A 26,196-nucleotide genomic window follows, 5' to 3' on the forward strand; every position below is an offset into this window, starting at 1 on the left:
GAGGTCAGTTATCCGACCCACCAACTGGCATGCATTCCAAAGATTAATCCATGCTTAAGTATAAGCAATTATTCAGTGAAGTCACGAATGTCCATATCGTTTACTTTTCCAACTACCTGGTCAGTTACATTTACTCTAGGGCTAATAGTCGTTTATTTGACAATTCTCATTACTTAATAATTCTAGCACAGTATTACTTTAATTGAAAGCACCTACTACCTGACCTGTAATTCTATGCCTTTAATATTTTTATAGATAGTCTTTTTAACCTGTATCACGTTAATTGACCGTATTTCTACTACATTAACCATTTCTAGCCATCTCATATTGTTACCGAGGCCTCCATGTCCTGCCTAGCGATTTCACTCGCATGTGCGACAGGCCACGGATGGGCCGGCAGTGCCAATATTATATGATCCTTTTAATATCTTGTACATGCCGGTCTTCGGAACAGTATGCAAGAATCGTGGCATGTACCAGCCTACACCAGCAGTTGCTTGCTGAACAGGTTGCCTCCACTACCAATCATGACCCAACACGCACGTGACTCGAGTCACGCGACAACTCCATCTTTAGTGGCGTTCCATTTCTGGTGACAACCATCCCCCACCGTCTGTGCCTTCGTCGTCCAGTACCCATTGCCCCCTCCACGCCTCCTGGTGTCCTCGCTGCCCTCTTCCTCCTCCCCTGCCCAATGGCTCGTGAGTCCCGTTCGCCTCTTGCGCTCGTAAGGGCTGCCCTCCTTGGCCCCATGTTCATCCTTGGCTGCTTGTCGATCACAATCACCCAGTACGTCGGCTTGAACGTTCTTCCAGATGCAGAACTCATCCAGGGCATGATCAACTTGACCAAAACTCAATTTGTGGTGCTTCTTACCTTCATCACGTCCCACATCAACCCCTCCAAGTTGGCTGTCACCTTCGACCCTAACGGCTCCGACAGGTTCAGAGCTGTGGACGGCACGTTGCTCAGCACACTCACGCCCAACTCAGTGTTGATCTCCAACCACCAGATCTACACGGACTGGTTCTTCCATTGGTACCTCTCGTACACTGCACGGCTCAGCAACCTGATGCACATCGTGTTGAAGGACCTCTCGCACATTCCCGTGTTGGGATACGGCATGAAGAACTTCAACTTCTTGTTCTTGTCGAGAAAGTGGGAAAAAGACAAGGTGTTGTTGACCAACCAGTTGTTGACAATGGACGCCAACGCCAGGGGCTTGGGTCCGGCAAACAACGTCAAGCATGTGGCGTCGACCAACATCAGATCGTCTCCCAGCGCTCCCGATGTCGTACACTGGCCCCAGGGTGAAAATTCGAACAAAGTTTGGCCCTACCAGTTAATCTTGTACCCCGAAGGCACCGTTCCTTCTGACCGCACCAAGGGCCGCTCCAAAGCTTACACCGCAGAGAGAAACCTCCCTCCATTGGACCACGTCCTTTTGCCTAGAATCAGAGGGTTATTTTTGACGTTGAGAAAATTGCGCAACACCGCAGAAGTGGTCTACGACCTCACCACAGGCTACAGCCAGTTGAAGCCTGATGAATACGGCGAGCTCGTGTTCTCGCTCAAGCGGTTCTACCTTCTCGGTAAAGGCCCTTCCCAGGTCAATATCTTTGTCAAGTCGTGGAAAGTCAGTGAAATCCCCCTTGGAGACGAAACCGTCGATATCGACGATGCCAAAGAGGAGGACTTGAAGAAATTCGAGGACTGGTTGGTTGCTAGATGGTATGAAAAAGACAGGTTGTTGGATACCTTCTACAAAACAGGATCTTTTGGTGTCCAGGGCACTGAGACCGTTGTTGCTGATATCAAGCTTGGAAGCCAGTTAGAAATCTTTCCTGTATTTGTGCCGCTTTTAATACTCGCATTGTTGTTGAGAGCAGCCTGGGTTCTTTTGTGGAAATTGGTCTAGAACTTGTCACACCCCTGCGAAATGTATGAAGTTACACCTGCTCCGCAAAGTGCTCCAGCTGTGTTTCATGTATCGATTAACCTCTATGTTGCATCCTATAGATATGCTTATTACTAGAACAACTGATCTCAGTGTAGAATCGGTTTCAGCAATTTTGCAGGTTACCTCCAGGTGTCGCACCTTGGCTCCGAAATTGTTACAGCTTCCAATGGGTGCAAAATTATAAGACCTTCGGAGTACCCGTCCCTAACCATGCTTTTCAGTTCATAGGTATAGGTTGTTTGTACAGGCACTGCTTAGTGATATATACAGTCTTGTATCTGCCTGAATTACATCCACTCATGATACTGTTTCTTGTCAAATCTGTGTTTCAATACTTCGTGGTAGCCATTGCGTTTACCACCACATTCCTCTTGGGCTTTCTTCTACTAGGCTCTACGGACACCGCTAGTGTATACTCGAACGTGTACCTTACCAGCCTTCAATTCAATCAGTCTTCGGAATTTCTCCCAAACATTCAGTCTGCACTAAACGCAACTCGCAAAGGATATATGGCGGATATGTCCATCAAGATCGGTTACCTCAGTTACTGTATGACAGTACAAGGCAACAGTACGTGTACTGGGTTTGGTACGGGAGCTGATTCTAGAATAGCAGGTGTTTCTATTGTTCCCACCAGTCTGGAAAAGGCCCCACAACTCGACTTGGTAGCAATCTCCAAATCCTTCAACCAGGTTTGCCATCCCAATCTACTCATGACAGTGGTAATAGTGACTATTCTCACTATGATAGTGTTGTGCTACTCAGCAATTCCTGTTGTGCCTGGTAAAAGAGTGGCCCACAAGGTCAGCTGTTTCATGAGCTTCGCCAACCTCATTCTCTGGGGTTTGGGCCTGATGTTGCAACATGAAGCCGTCTCCTCTGCTGGTAGAATAATTGGTCCATCTTCGATGGGTATGCTAGAGGTCCTGAAAGGAAAGAGAGCAGATGCAATGACGTGGATAGCCTTCACATTCATTTTGGTCATCTTCCTCAACACCGTAATGGTTCTAATCAAAGACCTCAAACAGGTTGACAAGAAAGTCTAACCCAAGGAGAACACGAGCACAATTTCTTCCATAATGAGAATGTCCAAAAACTGAACTTACCCAAAACTATTTTGTACGGTTCATTGAAAATTTTGGACTCAACTTACATATATGCTAAAGTAATGCACATTAAACACTGATTAAGTTAATAGATAGAGTTTGGGCATCTGCTTTGCAAAAGTTTCGAAAAATCTTTGTAGTCCGTTTCAACGGTTTTGTTTTTTAATTTTCCACATTCGCAGCCAAAAAGTTTAATTAGAATTTCGTTTAAAAAAAATTTGTGTATTTTCTTAACAATTTCCATAAAGTCTAGAGAGAGAGACTTTAAGATGGAATTGAAGATAAGACGGAAATTACTAGATACGAAAGACTCCTTGTTAAGCTGAAGACCTTCAAATGTGCGGATCATTCGATGGAAAACCATTGAGACACAAAAAGATCATGATCAATAAGACCAACTCCGCAAGAATTTTTTTTGATTTGTAAAAAACAATTCAATAATGATACTAATAGTGACAGTCTTATTCTGAAGATGTGCTAGCAATGTTCGCAACATGAAAAGCCACCTAAAGCTGAAATTTCACTCTGCAGAACTTTGTTCATTCATAACTTGCCACCAGAGAATTATGATCATTATGATGCCCTGCATTATATCTAAGAGCTGGGTTATTAACCACCCATTTATTTTTGATGGATCTAAATAGAATTTCCCATTAAACACCAAGCAACGCGACCCTCAAAAATTAATTATACACCGAGAGGTCTTTCCGGCCCCACAGCAGAAAACCCTTCCTTCTAGTAAATTGCGATAAAAATACTGAACAGTCCCCCAAACTGGGTCGTCCACCAGCCAAACAGACTAATTGGCACCTGAAGCTGGAACATATGCCACCACACCCATCTGGAGAACGAGCTTGGGCGAGAGCCACCCACGGTCACGCGGAAGTCACGTGCCACGCATTTTTCCCAGTCCCTCCAGTTCCCACTTTTCTCACACCCATTTTTTCACCTCCAAAACAAGCTACTTCTCCAACTTTCCTTATCCCTTCGTTCACGGCGTCTGTCCACAACCTCGTCCCACACACAACAGCGTAGCCTGCTACTCCGTCCTTGCCGTATCCACGCCAAGCCCGTGCAATTGCCCACCCTTTCGTGTCACCATGTCCTACACTGCCCAACTAGACACCTTCGTGTCACGTCTCAACCAGCAGGCAGACTACCGTACTGCCCACTCAGTGCTCTCTGAGCTCCTTGACATGATTGAGACGTTCAACGGAGCAGCAGAATACGAGTATTTCCTCAAGAACTTGGTGCCTATCTTCCTCAAGAACCTCGAAGAGGTACCCATTTCGTTTTCAAGCCAGTCGTCAGAACACAAGTTGAGAAATTCGATTTTGGAGATCATCCACAGATCCATCATGAACGACACGTTCCTGCCGTTTGCAGAGCAGATCCTCGACACGCTAACCAAGATCTTGGTGGATGAAAACGAAGACAACGGAGTCTTGTGCATGAAAATCATCACCAGCTTGCACAAGGCCTACAAGACCAAGCTCGGCGAGAAAGTCAAGCCTTTTGTAGAGATCATCAGCCAAATCTATGACAACATGCCCAAAACCGTCCAAGAAACCTTCAATTCCAACCAGCTGAACTCCGACGAAGATGATCGTGAAATGAGCCCTACCGCCTCTTTTGAAGAGGGCTACACTAAGCCTTTGAACAAGGCCATGTTCTCATTCAAGACGTTGGCAGAGTGTCCTATTACCATGGTCTCTTTATACTCCTCCTACAAAACCTTGGTTGCATCCAGCCTTCCGGTTTTCCTCCCCAAAATCATAAGTTTATTAAAATTGCAAGTGGACGAACAACGACAATACAAAGAAAANTCTTCCAAGGAAAATAAAGCAACCACCTCCATATCCCCAAAAATCAAAAACCGTCAAGCATACAGTGATTTCATACTTGCCCAAGTCAAGGCTGCCTCATTCCTTGCTTATGTGTTCATCAGAGGCTACGCTAACCAGCATCTTGATCCAGAACAATCTAAAGTGGTTCCGGACGTGATTTTGCGCTTATTGGAAGACTGTCCTGCGGAACTCTCGGTGGCCAGAAAAGAATTACTCCATGCAACAAGACATATATTGTCGACCCCTTTCAGAACACAGTTTATTCCAAAAATCGAACTCTTGTTTGATGAGAAGATTTTGATCGGAGATGGTTTAACTTCCTTCGAAACTCTTAGACCATTGGCATACTCCACTGTTGCCGACTTTATCCACAATGTTCGTAATGAATTAACTCCAAAACAGATATGGTCTACAGTCAACATTTATTGTGACTTATTAAAGGATGATTCCTTAGCATTGACAGTCCAAATCATGAGTGCAAAGTTGCTTCTAAACTTGGTGGAAAGGATCATGAAATTACCAAACAAATTAGAAGGTAGACAATTGTTCATGATCATAATTGATTCTTATGCCAAAAGATTTGCAAGCTTGAGCCGGAAGTATGATTACATTATAAATAAGCACGAAGAATTTGAAAGAAATAGACTTGTTAAGGAGGCTGATTCCAAGAAAGCTATCCAAAGATACTCATCAAAGAAGGTTGAAGTGGACGAGCCTGCAAAGGATATTATAGCTCCAAAAGAGGAAGCAAAGGATGATGAGGATTCTCAAGACGAAGTTTTCTTACCCAAGGAACCTAAGGACCCAGAGGAAAAGTACATTGACATATTTAATATCGATTCGTTTTCACCCATCTCCCCTTCCCCTGTTACTAACAATTCTGATCTTCTCAAGGATGCAAGGTATCTTTTCAGAACCCTTATGACCTTCCTTAAATCTGTCATTTTTGGTTTGAAGAACTGTAACCCTCCAGTGCCCCCACAACCAGCTCAAACAGACCCTAAGAATCCTGGTCAAGTTATCAACTATGACAAGTGGAACGATTCTGCAAGAATAAGATCCTACGAAGAAGTTAACATTTTGAGAGCTTTGTTTAGAGGGGGAATAAGTTGTTTAAGATTCTTTTCAGTTTCGAAACCTAAACCTACAATTTCACCAAAGGCCTTTGACTTCTCTACAGGTGGTCCAAACTTGCCAATCACTTCATCCAAGGAGGAGAAAGATTTGATGGAGATTTTCGCCACAATTTTCATTCATGTCGATCCAGCTTCGTTCAACGAAATCGTCAACGCCGAGCTCCCACTCCTTTTCAATTCCATGTTGGAAAATGCTGCTTTGCTTCATTTACCCCAATTCTTTTTAGCCAGTGAAGTCACCAGTGCTAACTTTTCCAGTATTTTGATTTCCTTCTTGAAATCTAACCTCGATCAATTAGGCAAGGTGGAGTTAATCAAATCTAATATACTTATTAGATTATTCAAATTGTGCTTTATGTCGGTGAACTTGTTCCCTACAGCCAACGAAGGCGTTATACTTCCTCATTTGAATTACTTGATTTTGGAATCGTTAAAACTCGCAACCAAGGCTGAAGAACCTATAGTGTACTCCTATTTGGTTAGAATTCTTTTCAGAAGTATCTCAGGTGGAAGATTCGAAAACTTGTACAAAGAAATCATGCCCATCTTACCGGTATTATTGGAGAATTTAAATAAGATGATTGCTAATGTGACTAGAACATACGAACGTGATATTTACGTGGAGTTATGTCTCACTGTACCGGTTAGATTATCGGTGTTGGTACCTCACTTGAATTACCTTACTCGTCCTTTGGTTTATGCCCTTAATGGATCTCAGGAATTAGTCAGTCAAGGTTTGAGAACTTTTGAACTTTGTGTGGATAATCTTACAGCAGAGTACTTTGATCCTATGATAGAGCCTGTTATTGATGAGATTATGGCTGCATTATGGAAGCACTTGGAACCTGTTCCCTACCACCATCAGCATTCTCACACTGCTATCCGTATCTTAGGTAAATTAGGTGGAAGAAACCATAAGAACTTCAAGCCATGTGGATCTTTAATCAGCCAGTCTGACTTAGACCAAGAGATAAACGCCTTGTTCCAAATTCATGGTTTGAATGGCAAGGTCCCAATGTCTATTACCCCAGGAGTCCAGTCGGCCATGAAATTATTGCACGATCCCAGATTGAAAGTCCATTACAGGATTAGTGCTTTCAAGTATTTGTCTAGCATATTCAAATTATTCATCGATACCACACCAATACCAGAAGGATATGATACTTTGATCAAGAATGGAGTTGAATTTCTTAAGCAAGACAAGCCTATTGAAGATATAAAATTGGATGAATCAGATATCAAAGATGTTGATAGATTGGATCGTCAGCAAAAGTTATTTACCAAGCTCTTGGAAATGCTTTTTTTCTCGATTTCTATTCCTGAAATCAAACAAGAGGCCAGTGACTTGCTCGATGGTATTACCACTCACTTCACTTTGATTTATCTTGGAACGTCTGTGGTGGAAAAGATCAAGAAGGAGAGACCATTCTCGGTGAATGACAATGAAGGAAAAGCCTACATCAGTGAAACTGCGTTCCTCAATGCATTAAACTATTCATTGAGTTTCTGGGATAAAGATGTCAGAGCCAAGGGTATTGAGGTTATTCAGAACATTTTCAAAACTACCTCCGTTATCTTCGGCTCAGATGAAAATGCTCTTTACTCCCCTGTTTTCAGATCTATGTTTTACAAGTTCACCCATTGTTGTTATAACGAGTACTACCACACCAAGCTAGGAGGAATTTTGGGATTAAAAACCATGTTTGAGGATATTAACATACCCGCAAAGTGGTTCTTCAAAAGGCAATTTGAGTTGGTAAGATCAATATTCTTCATATTGAGAGATACTCCTGAAACTGCTCCATTTGAGATTAGAGAATTGGCAAAGAATTTGGCATTGAAATTGTTGCATGATTGCAACATAGAGCTTACAAAGGAAATTATTCTCGAGAAGCCTTTCCAGACTCTTATTGGAGCATTAGTTTATGACTTGGCCAGTGCTAACCCTCATGTCAGAGAAGTGGCGCAAGCCTCTTTGAAAGTCTTGTCTGAAACTACTTCAGTCCCAATCGCTTCAATTATCAGTCCTTCGAAACACCTTCTTTTGACGCCAATCTTTGGGAAGCCATTGAGAGCTTTACCTTTCCCTATGCAAATTGGAAATATCGATGCAATTACTTTTTGCTTGGATCTTCCTGATACTTTCTTGACTTTCAACGAGGAATTGAACAGATTGCTTTTGGAAGCCTTGGCTTTAGTTGATGCTGAAGACGAATCGCTTGCAAATGTGCACAGATTATACGAACATCGTACCGCCAAGCAGTTAATCGAATTGAGAGTGGTGTGCATCAAGTTGTTATCATTGGCATTAACCAAGCCTGACTTCTCTCTTGGATCGTTGGCTGAAGCTAGAATTAGAATCTTGGGAGTCTTCTTCAAAGCTTTGTGTAATAAGTCTACTGAAATTATCAATGCTGCTCACTTGGGATTGAAATCATCTTTGCAAGAAAATGCTAAATTGCCAAAGGAATTGCTTCAAAATGGATTGAGACCCATGTTGATGAATTTGTCTGATCACAAAAAGTTAACTGTATCTGGATTGGAAGCCCTTGCTAGATTATTAGAGCTTTTGATTTCATATTTCAGAGTGGAGATTGGTAGAAAATTGCTTGACCATTTAATGGCTTGGGCTCAGATCAATACTTTGAGACAGATTGCCGGCCAGGATTTGGAAAATAACCATACTGTGCAAATTGTTATGGCTATTTTGAATATTTTCCACCTTTTACCACCCAAGGCATACACTTTCATGGAAGAGATCATCAGTACCTTGCAATATTTAGAAGGACACTTGGATCGTCATCAGAATTCGCCATTCAGATTGCCAGTGTCCAAGTTCCTCAACAGATTTGCAGAGAATTGCATGGAGTATTATATTACCAATTTCAAAAACAGAAAACTTGGAAACATGCTCTCATCTATTGCAGGAATGGAAGGTTGTGACAAGATCAGAGAAGTTGCAAAAGAGAAGCTTGCCACTATTATCAATGATATAAAGTACGAGGAGCTGGGTGAAATTAAGGTTGTAAAGTTTGCTAATACTATAGATTTACTTGAATCTATTACCAGATATGACTCAGAATGGTTTGATCAACGTAAGTCTTTGCTTTTGGACTTTTCAGTTATCGTTGAACAAATTGTCACTATCAATAAGGAGTCTACCTTGATTTCTTCGATTCATTTCCAATCAGATCAAGCAATCGAAAAGTTACAATCAATCTTAGTTAAGTACTTGGAAAGAAACCCTAAAGAGGCCGACGTTTTGTTCAGTTTGATTGACAGATATTCTCAATTGAAATTGAAGATCTCGAATCTGATGGAAGATTTCATTTTCAACACTATCGTGAAGTCAGACGACATTGAATTTAGAGCCCTCTATTTGAGCAGGTGTGTTGATTTTATTAGCGACTCAGATTCTAATTTGAAGTCAAAAATATATTTGCTCAAGAGGGTTTTCAACCCGATCATCCTCTATGAGGCCGAGACAAATGGAAAAGTCGATGCATTCTTCAAGGACTCAGAATCTGAGCTCCCTTCATGGTTGACAAAACTTTCCGAAAACATCTGGAAGTCTACCAATGATATCATTACTGACCATACGTCAGGTATCCTCGATAACTACAGATATCAATTACTTGAAATGACAACAATTCTTTTGAAATGGGCTTCGTCATTTATTGGAAGTTTGCGTAAGCATATCATCAAGTTCAGTTGGAACTACATCAAGTTGGAAGACAATATCACCAAGCAAGTTGCCTATGTTACCACATCGTACTTTATTTCATCGTTTGAAACACCTTCGAAATTGGCCACTCAAGTTTTTGTGGCGTTATTGAGAACCCATCAAACTGATTCCAGACATTTGGCCAGACAAGCATTGGATATTTTGGCACCCGTCATGTCCGAAAGAATGATAGATAACGAATCGTCTCCAGATACATGGTTGAAATGGCCAAGAAGAGTGATTTCTGAAGACGGATTCAATGTTACACAGGTTCTTAATGTTTATCAATTTATTGTTCAGCATCCAGATTTGTTCTTCATTGCAAGAGAGCACTTTATATCTAATATCATCACTGCTATGGGTAAGCTTACCATTTTGGCTAACCCAGCTCTTGAGAATCAGGTGTTAGCCATCGAATTGGCCGAACTCATTCTTAAATGGGAAAGAAAAGCCCAACTGGAAGTCAAAGATGATGCTATGGAAGAAGATAAATTGGAAGGTGATTTCACAACATCTTCCACTTATTCCATTCCATTTGGTCAGAGAGAGGCATGCGTTACATTTTTGATTCGTTATGTCTGTATTAGCCCTCAAAGAGCATCGGAGAGTGAATTAGGCCAGAAGGCTTTAGGAATTCTTTACGATTTGTTGAGTCCAGAACACTGGTCTGAAGTTTCGGTTAAGTTGAGTTTCTTCGAAAAGTTCCTCTTGTCAAATGACTTGAACTCGTCCAACTTACTTGGATACTGTTTGAATGCCTTGGAAGTATTGGGTGTTGTGTTAGAATGGAAAAAATCGGAATGGATTGTTTCGAATTTGGCTTACGTTCACAAGTTATTGGAGAAGTGCATCAAATCAGATAATCACGACATCCAAGAGGTCTTGCAAAGAGTTTTGAGAATTGTGTTGCAAGCTATTGAGGATCAAAAGTCAGGAGGTGATGAAGAAGTCGAAGAAGATGAAAATGTGAAGGAATTTATTTCTTTGCTTTCTGCTACTGTTGCTGAGGATTTGGGAGATATGCCTTCCGTTGCAGCTGGTGTTACATTATCTTGGACTTTGGCCAATTATAGACCTGCAATCTTAGATTCATTGTTGCCATCGATCATGCGAACATTCAGCAAATTATGCAAAGATCATATTACCATTACTCACCAAGGGTCCCAGACCACATCTTCAAAGGAGACATCAAATTCCGAGTATGAGGCTAAGATGACCACTAGACTTTTGGAGAAAATTCTTAATTTGTCGTCAATGAGGATTTCCAACCTTGGTGATCAAAGAAGAGTGTTTTTGTCTTTATTGGCCCAGTTGATTGAAAGGTCATTAGACAAGGAGACTTTGGAAAAGATTATTAAGATTGTTAAGAACTGGGTTTTCTCCAGAACAGACTTGTTCCCAACCACTAAAGAAAAGGCCGCGATATTGAGTAAAATGATGGTATTTGAGATTAGGGGCGAACCTACCCTCTCCAAGGAATTCTATCAAATAATTGTTGATATCTTTGAAGATGATACATTCAGCTGCACAGAGTTAACAGTCAGAATGGAACAACCATTTTTGGTGGGAACCAGATCTGCTGATGTGTCCATTAGAAGAAAGTTGATGTCTATCTTGAACAATAGTCTTGAAAAGGACATTAGCAAAAGATTGTACTATGTCATTCGTGAGCAAAACTGGGAGTACTTGGCTGACTATCCATGGTTGAACCAAGCATTACAGTTGTTGTATGGATCTTTCAATTTCGAAAGAAAGTTGGAATTGGTGGAAGATGAGTATCGTTTGACTCCTTTGAGTGCATTGAAAAGATTAGGACCATTGAAGAACCCAGAAAGTACATCATCGGAACCAAAGGCCGAGGACGCAAAGATGGAAGAATCCAGCGAGGCAGATGAAGCAAATGGTGATAAGGAAGACGCTATGGAAGTCGACCAGGAAACATCAGGCTCTCCATTGGCCGAACTTCTCGAAGCCCATGCCACATTTTTGGCTTCACTTGACACTACTACAGCAGGTGATATTCTTGAACCGCTTATTGATATGTTCTATCAATCCAGTGATACAATTTATCGTGCTTGGTCAAATGTTTTCCCTACAGCATTTTCTTCCATTCCTAGGTCCGAACATCTTGATTTCACACGTTTCTTGGTTATTCTTTTGTCTAAAGACTACCATACTCGTCAAATTGACAGTAGGCCCAACGTTATTCAATCTTTGCTAGAGGGAATTTCTAGATGTGATGATCTCCAGTTACCTCCATTTGCTGTGGAGTGTTTGGGAGCTAACTTTAATGCTTGGTCCCAAGGTATTCACATCTTGGAAAATATTGAGGAGCAGTCCATCAATAACAACCTGGAGTTCAGAGAAATTACACAAGATGCTTTGGCAAAGTTGTACGCAACTTTGAAAGAGGATGATATGTTCTACGGTTTGTGGAGAAGAAGAGCCAAGTACTCGGAGACGATAAGTGCATTATCTTATGAGCAAGTTGGTATTTGGGATAAAGCACAACAATTATACGAAACCGCCCAGATCAAAGCAAGAAGTGGCGCATTACCTTATGGTGAATCTGAATATGCGTTATGGGAAGATCATTGGATATTGTGTGCCGAGAAGTTGCAACATTGGGATATTCTTACGGATCTTGCAAGACACGAAGGATTCTCCGATTTATTGTTAGAATGTGGATGGAGAGTAGCTGATTGGTATAATGATAGAGAGACGCTAGACCAAACAGTTAAAAATGTTATGGATGTTCCTACTCCACGTCGCCAAGTGTTTGAAACTTTCCTTTGTTTGCAAGGATATGGCCAGGAAAAGGAATCATTGCAGGATTTGTCCAGACTTTGCGACGAGGGTATTCAGTTGGCATTAAGGAAATGGCACGGATTACCTACCAGATTTAACAATGCACATATTCCTTTGCTTCATACATTCCAGCAATATGTGGAATTCATGGAGGCAAGTCAAGTCTATGCAAGTTTGGTGAGCACAAATGCTCAGAATTTGGATGTGAAGTCGCAAGAATTGAAGAGAGTATTACAAGTTTGGAGAGAAAGATTACCAAATACCTGGGATGATATCAATATTTGGAATGATTTGGTCACTTGGAGACAACATGCATTCCAAGTTATTAATAAGGTTTATATGCCATTCATTCCAATTTTGCAGCAGTCGAACACCGGAGGAAATGCAAACTCGTATGCTTATCGTGGATTCCACGAAATTGCTTGGGTTATTAATAGATTTGCTCACGTTGCTAGAAAGCACAACATGTCTGATGTTTGTATCAAGGAGCTTACCAGAATTTACCAATTGCCTAATATTGAGATTCAAGAAGCGTTCTTGAAATTGAAAGAACAAGTTAAATGTCACTACCAGAATCCAAATGAGTTGAATACTGGTTTAGATGTTATCAGCAATACCAACTTGGTCTATTTTGCTACTCAACAAAAGGCAGAATTCTTCACTCTCAAGGGTATGTTCTTGAATAAGCTTAACCAAATGGATGAAGCAAACAAGGCTTTTGCAACCTCTGTCCAAATTGATCTTAACCTCCCCAAGGCTTGGGCTGAATGGGGTATGTTCAATGACCGTCGCTTTAAGGAAAATCCAAGTGATATGGTCTATGCCAATAATGCCATCAGTTGTTACCTTCAGGCTGCTGGTTTGTACAAGAATGGAAAAACCAGAAAGTTGTTGGCTAGAATTCTTTGGTTGATCAGTTTGGACGATGCTTCGGGAACCTTGGCTCAAGCTTTCGAAAACTTCAGAGGTGAGGTTCCAGTGTGGTATTGGATCACCTTTATTCCTCAATTGTTGACTTCACTTTCTCACAAAGAAGCAAGATTGGCTAGACAAGTTCTTGTTAGAATTGCTAAGAGTTATCCACAAGCTTTACATTTCCAACTTAGAACTACCAAGGAAGACTTTGCAGCTCAACAAAGACAAGCAATGGAACTTGCTCGTCAAAAGGGCGACAAAGAGAAGACGGAAGCTAAAACTGACAGTATTGCAGAGGATGGTGAAGAAAAATCTGAGAAACCAGAAGCAAAGAAGGAAGATGAGAACGGTAAACCAATCCCTTCAACTGTTCGTCAACCACTTGAGCATGTTGAGGAGATCATGGGAATCTTGAAGACAGCATATCCTTTGCTCGCCCTTTCATTGGAATCATTAGTGGACCAAATCAACCAAAGATTCAAGTGTACTGCCGATGAAGATGCGTATAGGCTTGGTGTTGCTTTACTTAATGATGGGGTTCAATACTTGAACCGTCTTGGTAATCCAAGAGATGATGCTAAGCTCCCCCCCATTACAGAAGCTAATATCACCAGATTCGCAGAAACTGTCTTGCCAAAGCAGATCAGAGCTGAATTTGAAAAGGATTTGGTTGTTGGTAAACCTAAGCTTGAAACCTACATCATCAAGTTGAGAAAGTGGAGAGATAGACTCGAAGATAAATTGGATAGACGATTCTCTGAGGTTAATTTAGAGAATTTGTGTCCTCATCTTAGTGAATTCCATCATCAGAAGTTTGAAGACATTGAAGTTCCTGGTCAATACTTGTTGAACAAGGATAACAACAACCATTTTGTCAAGATTGAAAGGTTTTTACCAACTATTGACTTGGCTCGTGGTACTAATGCTTGTTACAAGAGATTGAGAATCCGCGGCCATGACGGAAGCTTACATACTTTTGCAGTACAATTTCCAGCTGCCCGTCATTGTCGTCGTGAAGAGTGTATTTTCCAACTATTCCGGATCTTTAATGACACTATTTCGAAGAAGGTTGAAACAAGACGTCGTAACATCACGTTCACATTGCCAACTGCTGTTCCTTTGTCTCCTCATATCCGTATTATCAACGATGATACTAGAGACATTACCATGCAAAAGATCTATGAAGATTTCTGTCGTCGTAACGGTAAGTCTAGGGATGAGCCATTTATCTACACCATTGAAAAGTTGAGAGCTGCATTTGACCAAAGATTACCTAAGCCAGACATTATGAGTATTAGAGTGGAAATTTTGAGTGCCATTCAGTCCTTGTTAGTCCCTTCTACGGTATTGAAAAACTACTTCATCGAGTTATACCCACAATTCGAAGATTTCTGGTTGTTCCGTAAACAATTCAGTTCCCAGTATGCTTCGTTCATCTTCACAACTTACATGATGTGTGTGAATGCAAGACAACCTCAAAAGATACATGTGAACAAGGGTTCAGGAAGTGTTTGGACTTCAGACATGTTGCCATGCAAGATTGCAAGCAAGAGTGCTTTGGCTGATAATCCTCAGGGTGGTCCTGCTCCATTGTTCTACAATGCAGAAATGGTTCCATTCAGATTGACACCAAACATTCAAAAGCTCATTGGAGAAACCAGTTTAGAGGGTGTTTTGTCAGTATACATTTTGTGTATTGCCAGGGCATTGACTGAACCAGAATCGGATTTGGAGCAATACCTTACTTTGTTTGTTCGTGATGAGGTGATCTCATGGTGTGCTCAACAAGATCCACCTAGGGCAATCCCCCAAGATAAGCAATTGAGAGATATCGTCAAGATCAATGTGGACTTGGTGATAAAGAGAGTTTTGTCTATGGGTCATATTAGCTCTGGTCCTGCTGTTGCTACCCAGAATGTCTTGGAGTTGATTTCCCAAGCTGTTAATCCTAGAAACTTGGCTGCCGCAGATACTTTGTGGATGGCATACTTCTAGATTGTTTGTATATTGTTAGAACTTTGTATATTATAATTATAAAGAATTTGTATTATACAATCTGTAGCAAACAAAAAAAAAATCTTGCGTATAGTTTAAACAGCTCCTGGACTCAGACTTCTGGCAAGTCGCTGTCTTATCACATGAAGTTCTTTTCCTTCGATCCCGCTATAAATTTGGTTATCTCTTATTTGGTTAAGCTATGCAGTTTGTTGTATTCATAGGCGTACATACGAGGAGTCTTTAGGCTGATGATAAGGGATGGAAGATGTAGTGAAATACTTATGAATTCTATAAATAAGGAAGTTACGAGACAACATAAGGAAGCAAGCGAAGGTACAGCTGAATAACTTAAAGGTATAAGACAAGTTTTGATCGAAAACTTAAGTGAGTATATTAAATGGGAGCTACCTACCATAAAGAGCATATATATGTTGGTCAAGATCAAGATTACAGGACGACTTCAATGTGGTAAGGGTGCTGATAAGTATATAGAGATGTTTTTTCCCAAAAGAATTACCATATATGCTCTGAAAAGTATCCTGGATTCTCAGATACTACAGGCCTTGTTGGGACTCTGAGGGATGTTGTCCTTGTCCAAAAATTGGTTTTCTCGTCACTTGGATTATGGAAGAAAATGGCAATTTGTGAAAGAAGCATTGCAAAATTTGCACCCAAATTTCGCCCAAAATCACAAGCTTCCAAGTTAACAGAGCCAACGCAAGGTTAGAAATTTGTATAGGAATTTCACTCTTATCCTAACGTATTCCTACAGAAGATCATTTTGCCGTTCATTTGGTACCAAATCATAACTCTACATACCTGGCAATATCAAAAGAAATTAGAAAAAAAAGACAGACCGGCTGTCACAGAAACAACGATCGCTAATGAACCTATTCAATAGCCTGAATATCAGAGTCATCGGTGAACTTGGCTTGAGCAACACTAATCTTCTGGTCATCCAAGTTAAAGATCACATAAGCGTATCTCAAGAAATTGTCACCCAAGATGCTTCCACCTATCGAAACCTGCAAGGAGGTGTAGTCGAGCAACTTCCCTTGGTCATCGTAGGTAGGTCCAACCAAGCTTGAAACAGGAACTTTGACTGTGACATCATTAAACTTGTAAGTGATGTCATGTCCTTGTGCTTCATCTGTGGTAATTCTCCATCCATAGGGTGTGTTACTACCTGGAAGATTCTGAATGATACCTTGGTAGACGTTTCTTGGCAAGTAAGTGATGGTAGTACCACTATCCAAAAGAGCTGGAGAACCGTATTGGATCTCATTGTCTCCAACAGTGACACTGTCAACATTGATAGCCAATACCTGGTCGTTCACGGTCTGAAGGGTAGCAAATGAACCGTCAACCTTCTTGGTATCGTAACCACCAAAGATCACTGAACCAGTCGTGGCATTAGGAGAGTTCAAATACAAAGAATAAGCATTCTTTCCGATTAAACCATTCTTCTTCAAGGTAGCTGGGTAGTTGTTGTAAATCGGAGCAGCACCGGAGGAAAATCCAGCTTCATTCAGATCGAAACCAATACCAAAAATTCCGAATGGGTTAACTGTAGTGAAAGCCAAACCAAACTCAACATCAATACTTGGACCATTTGGAATTGCAATGCTATCGGTTACATACTCCCCATAGGCAAAAGTATTATCACCGTAGGTAATAAAAAACTCGTTATTATCCGTCTTCAAAGAAGTTGACTTTTCAGCATCCAAGTATCCATTGGATTGCAATTCTGCAGTGTCGGAAGCAAATCCATCAGTACCATTAGCTGACAAAACCCACAAATCGGAGCTTCCAGTATCAAGGTCAACGAGAATTTGTTTCTTTTCGGATCCAACAGTAATGTTGGTGGTGTAAAAAACATTCTCGTTAGTCAAGTTGGCCGAATAAGAGCCATCTGAACCAGTGGAATATCCACCACCATAAGGACGACGGCTCTTGCCGCCTTCAATACCCTTGATACCCTTGGTGACATTAAAATCGAGCTTTAAAAATCCAGACCCACTTCTCTTGGAGTTAGAGTCAGGGATAGCAATGGCATTTGTAGCCAAGAAGAGAGCAGCAGAAGCAAGAAGCTTTGAGGTGAGCATGGTAAACAATAGTGATAGTTCGAAATATTCGATGGAGAACAGTAAGACCTTCAAGAACGCTTTTTAAATACTTTTGATTTTGGTAAGCATCCACAGTATGGCTGATTCTCTGAGAGAGGCTCAGGTTCTGAAAAGTTCTGGCAACAACCTATCCCATGGTAACAATGACAACCGTAGGGGTTTTCAAGTCCCTGCTGGGCCGCTGTTGATCACTCACTTGCTGATTTACTTGACCAGATGATTCAAAGTAGAACAATTCATGGTCAATCTTCCTCGATCCACTACCTATTCTTGAACTGTTCTGTAACTACGGCTTGGGTGTCCCTAAATCGAGCTTTAATGTTTGTCTGACGTTTCAAGCGTTGAATTTGACACATGCACAAATGTGTCAAGAACTAAGAAAGTGTCACCTGGCGCCGTTGAGAGCGCGGCTGCAAAATATCCACATTTGTGGAACGGCAAATCCACAATTTTGACTATTACGAAGTGGTTGTGGAGGCACCTGGATACACACCTGGAGATTCATCGACTAGTTATAGACCTTTTTGAGAGCATCTACTCAATTACTATTCAGTAATCTAATGTATCGTTTGTTGATTACGTACAGTTTTCGGGAATACATGGCCCCCTTAGTTATTAGAATACAAGGTCCTCGGTTCTTTGGGTTGGTACTTGGAAATTAATGCCCTTATTATGTATTTAGATCTTCCAAACCCGCGCTAAATCAGCGATTTTTGACTTTCAAAGCCACAAGTTTTAGGTTTTGATTTCGCAAGGAGTCGGACTAATGGTCGTACTTGTGAAGTTCGCATTTTCTCGATTCATTTGATTGTTCACAACTTTGTTTCTCAACAAACGTACTCGGAGCTCATACTATTAGAGGTTTTACTTTTGCCCATTTGCAATGTTTGTACTCTACAAAGCTTACTTTGCCAGTAGAAATAGAATCGCTCTTATTGTCGTCTGTTCTCGAGAATAAATTAATTTTACTCGATTGTGACTGGTTCCAAGTAGTCTTCCCTGGTAATAAATAGATAGAGCAGGTTATTTGGAATCGAGGTCTTGTAGTTTTATCTGGAGATTTTATCTGGTAGTATAGTATCTCTTACCTGGAGCCATTGCACCATGAGGAACCACTTAAAACACCCCCCAGATGCAATCATCAAATAATCCTAACCATGCCATTATTCCAGTTCGTAACATTAACCGAAATGGCGGCTTGGCCCCACCATGTGTTGTAAGAAAAACTTGTTGGGAATAGGGCTCGCATTGTGGTACAAGTATAATTCTAATAGAAGCCGCAGTATTTTCTTCTCACAGTGCTTCAATTATTGGTTAGGTGTCTTATTTTCACTTCTCTACTGGTGGATTAATTGGTTGGATTTTGGATTTCAATACAATAATTCTGATGTGCCCAATTGTGTGAAGAGGCTAGAAATTTCACATCAGGTTCTAAAATTGCCAACAGCTCAGCTGGATAAATTTCTCAATTGATTTAGTTTAATTCTTGCAGGATTAATTCTCATGCACCTATTTAGAAAATGCCTCAACTACTGTTGGACTACTTGAAAATCTAATGGGACCCCATTTTTCATAATTCCAATGGAATATTTTGTATTTGCTAGCACCTTTAGAAAGGAGGCATGTGTCAAAATTCTCGAAATTCGTCGGCCACTCCGTCAATGCAACCAAATGCACCGGCGATAATTCCTTTTCCACAGTGACATTCCTTTGATCCATGGACTAATAACTTCCTTATAAGCCTCACAATTTCAACTTGTGGCTTCATAAACTCACTATGGCTGCTAGAGGTCATATGTTGCAATAGGATGGTAGTACACAAATGGCTTGTTGAACCAGAGTAACCACTATGGCCAATTGAATTTGTTACCGGTACGTAGCTATCCCCATGGTTCTGAAATCCTGATTTTCTGATGAAAATGAAGGGAAGTAAATCTGTTGGTCTAGTGATAAGACTCACATGATCTTAGAACTGTACTATCATTAACATTGAGGCCGAAGGTATCACCTTCATTTAACCAGTGCAGAATGGACAGGTTTCACCATACTCTTAAATATATAATTATATATATATAATAAATGAAGGTAGGAATCTATTAAATACCGTAATTAATTTGAGATCCACTTACTGAAACTAAAGATAAATTTAGGTATGTTCGGAGTGCATTTTCAGGGCATTCTGAGACTACTTCCATGGGAGTCTCCAGTACTTCCTATCTTCATCAATTACTTTGGCGTAGGTGGCACAAATGGATTGGCTCGTGTAGCCAATTGACTATACAACGTCCTCTCCATCCGTGGAAACACTTTGGGCGACAATTCCACTCCTTCGCTGAGCCAGAGGCCCCATGAGCCCATCATATTGGCCATAAGCATGTCTGTGAAAAGACGGTCTCCGATGACGATGATTTCGTTGGAGGCGATTCCGTGGTTGGCGAAGTAGTCCTGGATCTCTTGGAAACATCCTGGCTTCTTTGTGGGGTGGCGGAGCACCGTCACTCCAGTATCACGTTCCAACTTCTGGGCTTGTTGGTAGTCCTTGTCGTCGTTGGTACCTGCAGAATTGCTGACAATAAGAAGGTGTTCCTTGGGAAACGAGTCCTGAAGTCTTTTCCACGTATCCTGAAGTTAGTAATTGGTCATTGTGCTGTGATGATAAAGCACTTAGAATCTTAATGAAGTACCCGAAACATAATGAAGCACTCAAAATGATTCTAATTATTATCAATTTGAGTGTCAACATCTCTAAGAGCGCTTCTAAGCAAAATGCTCCACTTTACATACTTCGTACGCAGGCCACACCTTGTCATCGTGATCTTTGGCAAAGCAGTTGTCCTTGTCCAACACTACACCACGAATCGTGGCCTGGGGATGGTTTGGAATGGGGAACGGAAGCGTGATCTGGTCAAACGACTTCAAGGTGAGATGAGGAAGGCATAACGAGGGGTTGTAGAGGAGCCTGGACACGTTAAGCGTCGCACTGACGTTGAACATGGTGGTGATGGCAGAAGGCATACTCCGTCATGTGATCAAGTGCTGCTTATGCCGAGCTTATGTAATCAACAATCATGACTAAATATACCACGTGTCGTGCGTCACGTGATGAAACATTTTTCTCGCCATACACAGCCGTCCAGAGCCGTATCTCTCCAAAAGCACCATGTCTGCCTCCACCGACGCTGCTCTGCACAGCGACTCCAGCACCACACCTGCTGCTGTCTCCACAGAACCGGCCGCAAAACGTTCCAGGCAAAGAGCCAGGCAACTGCGTCCAAAATCCAAGAAACCGCACCCTGGTCCATCATCACCTACTGACGACGACGACGATTCCGAGGACTGTTTGATCTGTGCCAACAAAATCCGCTATGCAGCACTCACACCATGTAACCATACCACGTGCCATACGTGTACGTTTCGTCAGAGAGCTCTTTATGACAAGAAACAGTGTCTCATTTGCCGTAGTGAAAATGAAAAGGTGGTATTCACAGAACAGCTAGAAAAGAACTATGGTGACTTCGTGGCAAAAGACTTCGTTGATTTCGACAGCAAGCGCTCCATCGAATTTACCCAGAACTACGTGTACACGGACACGATGGATCTTCTTAGCAACAAGTGTGCGATTTGTCACGAGAGATTCGACAACTTCAAGGGCTTAGGCGAACACGTCAAGGCCAGCCATGGCAAGTTCCACTGTGTGATCTGCTCCAAGTTCAAAAAAGCATTCGTCAGCGAGCTTTCGTTGTATACGCATAAGGGACTCCAAAAGCATCAGAGTGAAGGAGACGAACGCGGATTTACAGGACATCCAGAGTGCAAGCACTGCCACGGAAAGCGTTTCTACTCGATCGACGAGTTGAATATCCATATCAGAGAAAAGCATGAGAGATGCTTCATTTGCGACCAATATAACCCCAAAACTGCAGATTACTTCAAGAACTACGACACCTTGTACAACCATTTCAAGAGAGACCACTACGTCTGTTCCATGCCCTTGTGTGTGGAAAAGAGATTTGTGGTATTCAGAGAAGACTTGGATCTCACTGCGCACATGTTAAAGGAGCACGGAGGGTTGGGAACAGCTGGATCCTCGCGAGTGGTGATTGGATCCAATTCCAGACATTTCCAGTCACAGTTGTCGACTTTCCAAGAATCCAACACCAGAAGATTCCTTGAAAGAAACGACGAATCAGAAGACCACAACTCCATTGAAACCAAAAGAAAAAGATTCGAAGAAAGAGCCAAGCATTACTTGAACTATGACACAGCCAAGTTCAAAGAGTTCACCAGCCTCAATAGTGGATTCAGAGCCAAGAAGTTTAATGCAAGAGAATTGTTCGAATTCTATGGTAAGTTATTTGAGGGCCAAACCGAACAAGAATTGAGACTTTTGTTTTCGGAATTCATAGAGTTCTTCCCCGAAAACTCCGATCTTCACAAGGACTTGTCGCCTGTGGTAAAAGAGTTATCATTAAAGGCTGATAACGAGCAATTCCCAATGTTGGGCAAAGGATCCACCCCCGCTGCTGCAACCTGGCTCAGAAATGGCAACAAAGCTAAAAGCCAGGCCGACAAATTCCCTGCATTAAGTAAGCCCAAGAAAGCATCTTCAGTACCATCCACTCCCCCCATCAGATACACCACCGTCATCAAGAAGACTCCTGTGAAAAAGGTGGTGGTGAATACCTCCCTGGCATCTTCTGGCTATGTTCCTGATTATTTGAACAATATGTCCAAACCTTCCACGCCCGTGTTGGGGTCGCGTTCTGCTAGCCCTGAAGTGGGTGGAAGCACCAGAAACGGAGCTAACTGGGCCAGAACTGGCACTGGAAGCGGAACAGGTAGCAGACCGCTTGCTGGGTCGAGAAATGGCTCCTCCAGCTCGTTGGAGGCCTCCAAGTTCCCGGTATTAGAGAAAAAGTCCACCAAAAAGGTGATACCTCGGGTCAAACAATACGACATTGCCGATCCCGATCAGTGGGGCAGGGTGCCAGAGCCACCGACTGTGCCTGTGGATACTGGTATCGAAATCACCGATAAGCGTCAACAGAAATTAAAGAAAAAGCAGGATAGAATATTATTCTCTAGCTGAGTAGAACAACAGACTAAAATAGTTTGGATGATATCTTGGATAGAAGATTGTTCTCCAGCTGAGTAGGACAATAGCCTAAACTATTTGGACTATAACTTCATCCATTTTTATGGAGTATCATATGTAGTCTCTGAGGCTCCTACTGTATTATTGCATTTGTTATCTCCTGTATCTAGTCCACTTTCATCTGCTCCGACCCAATAGAATGGTAGACTTCCTCAAGGAAACTGTAATCCGTAAGATAGTAGATATCTGATATACTAAAATAAGTGAGTGCAGGCCCCAACGGCCTTTTAAAGGAGACGATGACCCCCCTTTGCAATCACCCTAAAGATGAGACAAGACGCGAGCTGGCTAGAATCCTCGATCGACCTCAATTACTAAGAAAAGGCCAGATATTAATAAAACCCTTAAGTCAATATCAGAGCAATACTCAATACTCGGTTTTTATGCCCCAGATTCTGCAATTAAAATTAATTAACGCCAGTCAAACTATTTTGAAATTGAGCAGTGGGGTCTAGCCCAGGTCTCTGGCCATTTGGCGACTCCTCTATGGTTCAATTCCGGCTAGACTTGTCTGGGAATATGAGACAATTTCATATCCTTTGATAATGCTTTCTTTTTGTTTGTTAACAAGAGTCGGCAATTCACAAACATGCACTTGTGCGCCTGAGCGGGATCGGTACGTACGGGAGACATATGGCGTGAGGCCTTGCAGACTGGTGGAAATGGCTTAACTGGTGCTGGCTGACCCAGACATGGTTTCAAGTGCCACAAACCACATCCACAGACGAACGATCTGCGCGGGAAACGAAAGCCTGGGGCACTCGGGTTGTCTGATGGATGACTTTGGTTGCGATTATTTCTTGAATAGGAAGGTAGGCTGATTGAAGTGGATGGATGGCTTCAGCAGTGGGTTTTGGTTTGCGGGAGAGCTCCAAGGGAGTGACAGCTTCTGCGACGGCTGTGGATGCATTCATCCATGCGTGCTAGGCCTGGGCGCAATGGTTGCACTCGTGGGGCATTGAAACAGGACGTTTTGCTGGGGTTCTCGGCCGAGTCGGAATTTGACGTGCAAATGCCTAGATTAAGCTTTTGTCTATTGTAGCCATACTTCTGCATGCGCATATTATACGATAAATAAGGTGATGCGGTGCGCTAATAACAGAAACAGAACCGACCAGTTCCGGTGGAAGTGAGACACTTTCCCTATTGTCAATGGGGACGTAAAAAGCAATAGAACAGCCACTGCAGGTGACCATAGAGTACCTTTCTCCCCAGTCAGGGCCACCAGCGACAGCGGCCGGCCAAATACAACTCGAATAGCTGGATACCCTATTCGACTAGCACCTCTATGCAGCTAGCACCCTGTGTGTAGTCTGTAATGCTCTGCGCACTGCACATCAATCGACTCCGAAAATTCTCCAAAGTTGACAGCAACTACACTCCCGACCCCCGCAACTGGCTGCCTGTTTGCACCCAAATGGCCCGCAAGTCGTCTTTCCAACTCCTGTTCCCCCGGGTGTCGCAGGCCGACTTGCTCGACCGCCGCCCGGAGTTGCTCCAAAACTGCAAACGTCGCAAGACTTCCCACCACCACCACGACTACGACTTCTCCAAAGCCGCCAACCAGTACGATTACAACGAGGCCATTGTCCAGGAATACTTCGACGTCCCCAACTACACTCTCAGCCGCGTCAATCTCTGTCCCACCGTTACCAGCCGCCTCGAGTACCTCCGTTTGGTGGAGCTGCGCTTGGCCGAGCCTGTGGAGATTGTCCGCGAGACGGTGCTACAGTCACTGCCAGCTCCTCGCTACGTAGTGGATATCGGTACTGGCGCCTCGGTAATTTTTCCCGTGGTGGGACTAGCACTCAACGACACCACCCGGTTCATTGCCACTGAAACAGACACTGCTGCCATGTCGTACGCCCAACAAGTGGTGGCTGCGGACCCCAGACTTGCATCCCGTATCACCCTCGTGCTGGTGGAGCCTCACGACGCCCTCATTCCCGTGGAATCCGTGGAAGCAGCGGTGGCCGCAAGCGGAGGCTCGGTGCGGTACACCGTGTGCAATCCGCCGTTCTACGAGGACGCGCGCGACCTCCAGCGACGCGAAGCTGGAAAGTCTCGCAAGCCCAACGAGCTCACCGCCAGCGCTAGCGAGCTCTACTGTGCTGGGGGCGAGGTGGCGTTCGTGAGCCGGCTCGTGGACCAGAGCCTCGAGCTTCGCCATCACGCCAGCTTTGCCCACACATGGTACACCAGTATGGTGGGGATCCGCGAGCACGTCGACCAGATCCAGGCGTACTGGACTTCCCACGGCATTACCAATACCTGGGTGCAGGGCTATGGGGCTACCACCAGGCGGTGGATCGTGGCATGGGCCACTAGTGGGGCCGTAGATCCGGGGCCGCCAGTGTACCGAGCGCCGCGGCCGGAACTGGCCGGGGAACGGCCGGCAGTGCCGGCAGTGGTGAGTGCAGCACCAACTCCGGCGATCCCGAGCACGTATCAGACGCTGGTTGCCAACTACGTCAGCGCCCAGCTCGCCAGGTATGCACAGACACATGCGTTCGAGTACTTGGTGATGGAGTCCCAGGCGGTGTATGTGGTGACTCGCCAGCCGGTGTGGTTGCGGCGGTTCCGGCGCCGTCCGCGTGTCATGACGCCTGTGGTGATCCGGGTGGCGGAAATCAGCCCCATCGTGGTACACATGGCGTATAATCAAAGCGGCGAAGACCTGCAAGCAATTATCACTAGTTTGTCTCAGATCCTTGCAGGCAGGCACTAAAAATAGTTGCTGTCGGCAGCGCCGGGTGCCGAGCATATAAATATTTGCACCCGCTGCAGAGTACGCTTAGCAGAGACGATACCTTCAAGTACAATTGAGCGTTCAGTCAAGCTGCAATTACACATTACGTCAACCCTACAGCCCAAACTGCCAGTTACGAAACTAGGACTAATTTAGAGCGAACCACTTTTACAGCCAACAACTTCTACAGCCGACCCCACCACTGTTTCAAGCAGAGACTACGACTTATTTGCTGCCAACGACTGCTATTTAAAGCCAAAACTTGGACTAATTTACAGCACAAACTACCATTTCTACAGTCGAAACTGTCAATTCACAGCCAACTACTGCTTTAGGCCAACCACTTTTCTCACCCACCTTAATAACTCCACCAACATGCTCTCCATCACCCACAGCACCCGCCGTGCCTACGAGTTGTACTACTACTTCCTTCCCCTTTCCGTGATGTCCAGCGCAGAAAGATACATCTTCAACTCCATCAGCTTGGTGTTGGTGTCGCTCGCGTCGTACTACGTGATGTTTATTCTCCCCCGTCTCATGGCGAGGACGCTTGAATGCTTGTACTACTACGCCACTGGCAACTTCATCTCCATCAACGTGGTTGTGTCCACCATAGTCATTGGCCGGAATCTCCGCTCCAAGGCCCAGTGGGAGCCCAGCGTCAACGGCTCG

The 26,196-nt window shown here is 43.2% G+C and overlaps 8 protein-coding genes across 8 annotated transcripts; 6 read left to right on the forward strand and 2 right to left on the reverse strand.

Moving 5' to 3' along the window:
- Window positions 1–694: 694 nt before the first annotated feature.
- CANTADRAFT_45448 (putative acyltransferase) lies at window positions 695–1,918 on the forward strand (the record flags this gene model as incomplete). Its single annotated transcript, XM_020209215.1, has 1 exon — window positions 695–1,918. The coding sequence occupies one exon, from the start codon at window positions 695–697 to the stop codon at window positions 1,916–1,918; it is 1,224 nt and encodes a 407-aa protein (XP_020066959.1).
- Window positions 1,919–2,088: 170 nt separating this feature from the next.
- FIG1 (Fig1p) lies at window positions 2,089–3,255 on the forward strand. The gene has a single exon (XM_020206222.1). The coding sequence runs from the start codon at window positions 2,260–2,262 to the stop codon at window positions 3,004–3,006; it is 747 nt and encodes a 248-aa protein (XP_020066960.1). The 5' UTR covers window positions 2,089–2,259; the 3' UTR covers window positions 3,007–3,255.
- An 852-nt stretch (window positions 3,256–4,107) lies between these two features.
- Window positions 4,108–15,535, forward strand: TRA1 (histone acetyltransferase). Its single transcript, XM_020207167.1, has one exon. The coding sequence runs from the start codon at window positions 4,167–4,169 to the stop codon at window positions 15,489–15,491; it is 11,325 nt and encodes a 3,774-aa protein (XP_020066961.1). The 5' UTR covers window positions 4,108–4,166; the 3' UTR covers window positions 15,492–15,535.
- An 855-nt stretch (window positions 15,536–16,390) lies between these two features.
- On the reverse strand, window positions 16,391–17,404 carry CANTADRAFT_39507 (pepsin-like aspartic protease; the record flags this gene model as incomplete). The annotated part of the gene is made up of 1 exon (XM_020208807.1): window positions 16,391–17,404. A coding segment is annotated over one exon (1,014 nt), but the record flags the coding sequence as incomplete, so codon positions are not given.
- A 2,442-nt stretch (window positions 17,405–19,846) lies between these two features.
- On the reverse strand, window positions 19,847–20,614 carry CANTADRAFT_3904 (phosphatidylglycerophosphatase; the record flags this gene model as incomplete). The annotated part of the gene is made up of 2 exons (XM_020208779.1): window positions 19,847–20,242; window positions 20,405–20,614. The coding sequence occupies 2 exons, from the start codon at window positions 20,612–20,614 to the stop codon at window positions 19,847–19,849; spliced, it is 606 nt and encodes a 201-aa protein (XP_020066963.1).
- Window positions 20,615–20,951: 337 nt separating this feature from the next.
- CANTADRAFT_41729 (E3 ubiquitin-protein ligase) lies at window positions 20,952–22,682 on the forward strand (the record flags this gene model as incomplete). Its single annotated transcript, XM_020208881.1, has 2 exons — window positions 20,952–22,380; window positions 22,459–22,682. Coding segments are annotated over 2 exons (1,653 nt in total), but the record flags the coding sequence as incomplete, so codon positions are not given.
- Window positions 22,683–23,965: 1,283 nt separating this feature from the next.
- Window positions 23,966–25,987, forward strand: CANTADRAFT_124628 (uncharacterized protein). The gene is made up of 3 exons (XM_020206227.1): window positions 23,966–25,626; window positions 25,691–25,758; window positions 25,860–25,987. The coding sequence occupies exon 1, from the start codon at window positions 24,094–24,096 to the stop codon at window positions 25,501–25,503; it is 1,410 nt and encodes a 469-aa protein (XP_020066965.1). The 5' UTR covers window positions 23,966–24,093; the 3' UTR covers window positions 25,504–25,626; window positions 25,691–25,758; window positions 25,860–25,987.
- Window positions 25,924–26,121, forward strand: CANTADRAFT_42393 (uncharacterized protein; the record flags this gene model as incomplete). The annotated part of the gene is made up of 1 exon (XM_020208907.1): window positions 25,924–26,121. A coding segment is annotated over one exon (198 nt), but the record flags the coding sequence as incomplete, so codon positions are not given.
- Window positions 26,122–26,196: the final 75 nt, after the last annotated feature.

Source organism: Suhomyces tanzawaensis (genome assembly GCF_001661415.1).
Source record: "Suhomyces tanzawaensis NRRL Y-17324 unplaced genomic scaffold CANTAscaffold_1, whole genome shotgun sequence".
NCBI lineage: Eukaryota > Fungi > Ascomycota > Pichiomycetes > Serinales > Debaryomycetaceae > Suhomyces > Suhomyces tanzawaensis.

Coding starts and splice junctions, on each gene's coding strand:
- FIG1 (XM_020206222.1), top strand. CDS start 2,260: ATGATACTGTTTCTTGTCAAATCTGTGTTTCAATACTTCGTGGTAGCC.
- CANTADRAFT_124628 (XM_020206227.1), top strand. CDS start 24,094: ATGCTCTGCGCACTGCACATCAATCGACTCCGAAAATTCTCCAAAGTT.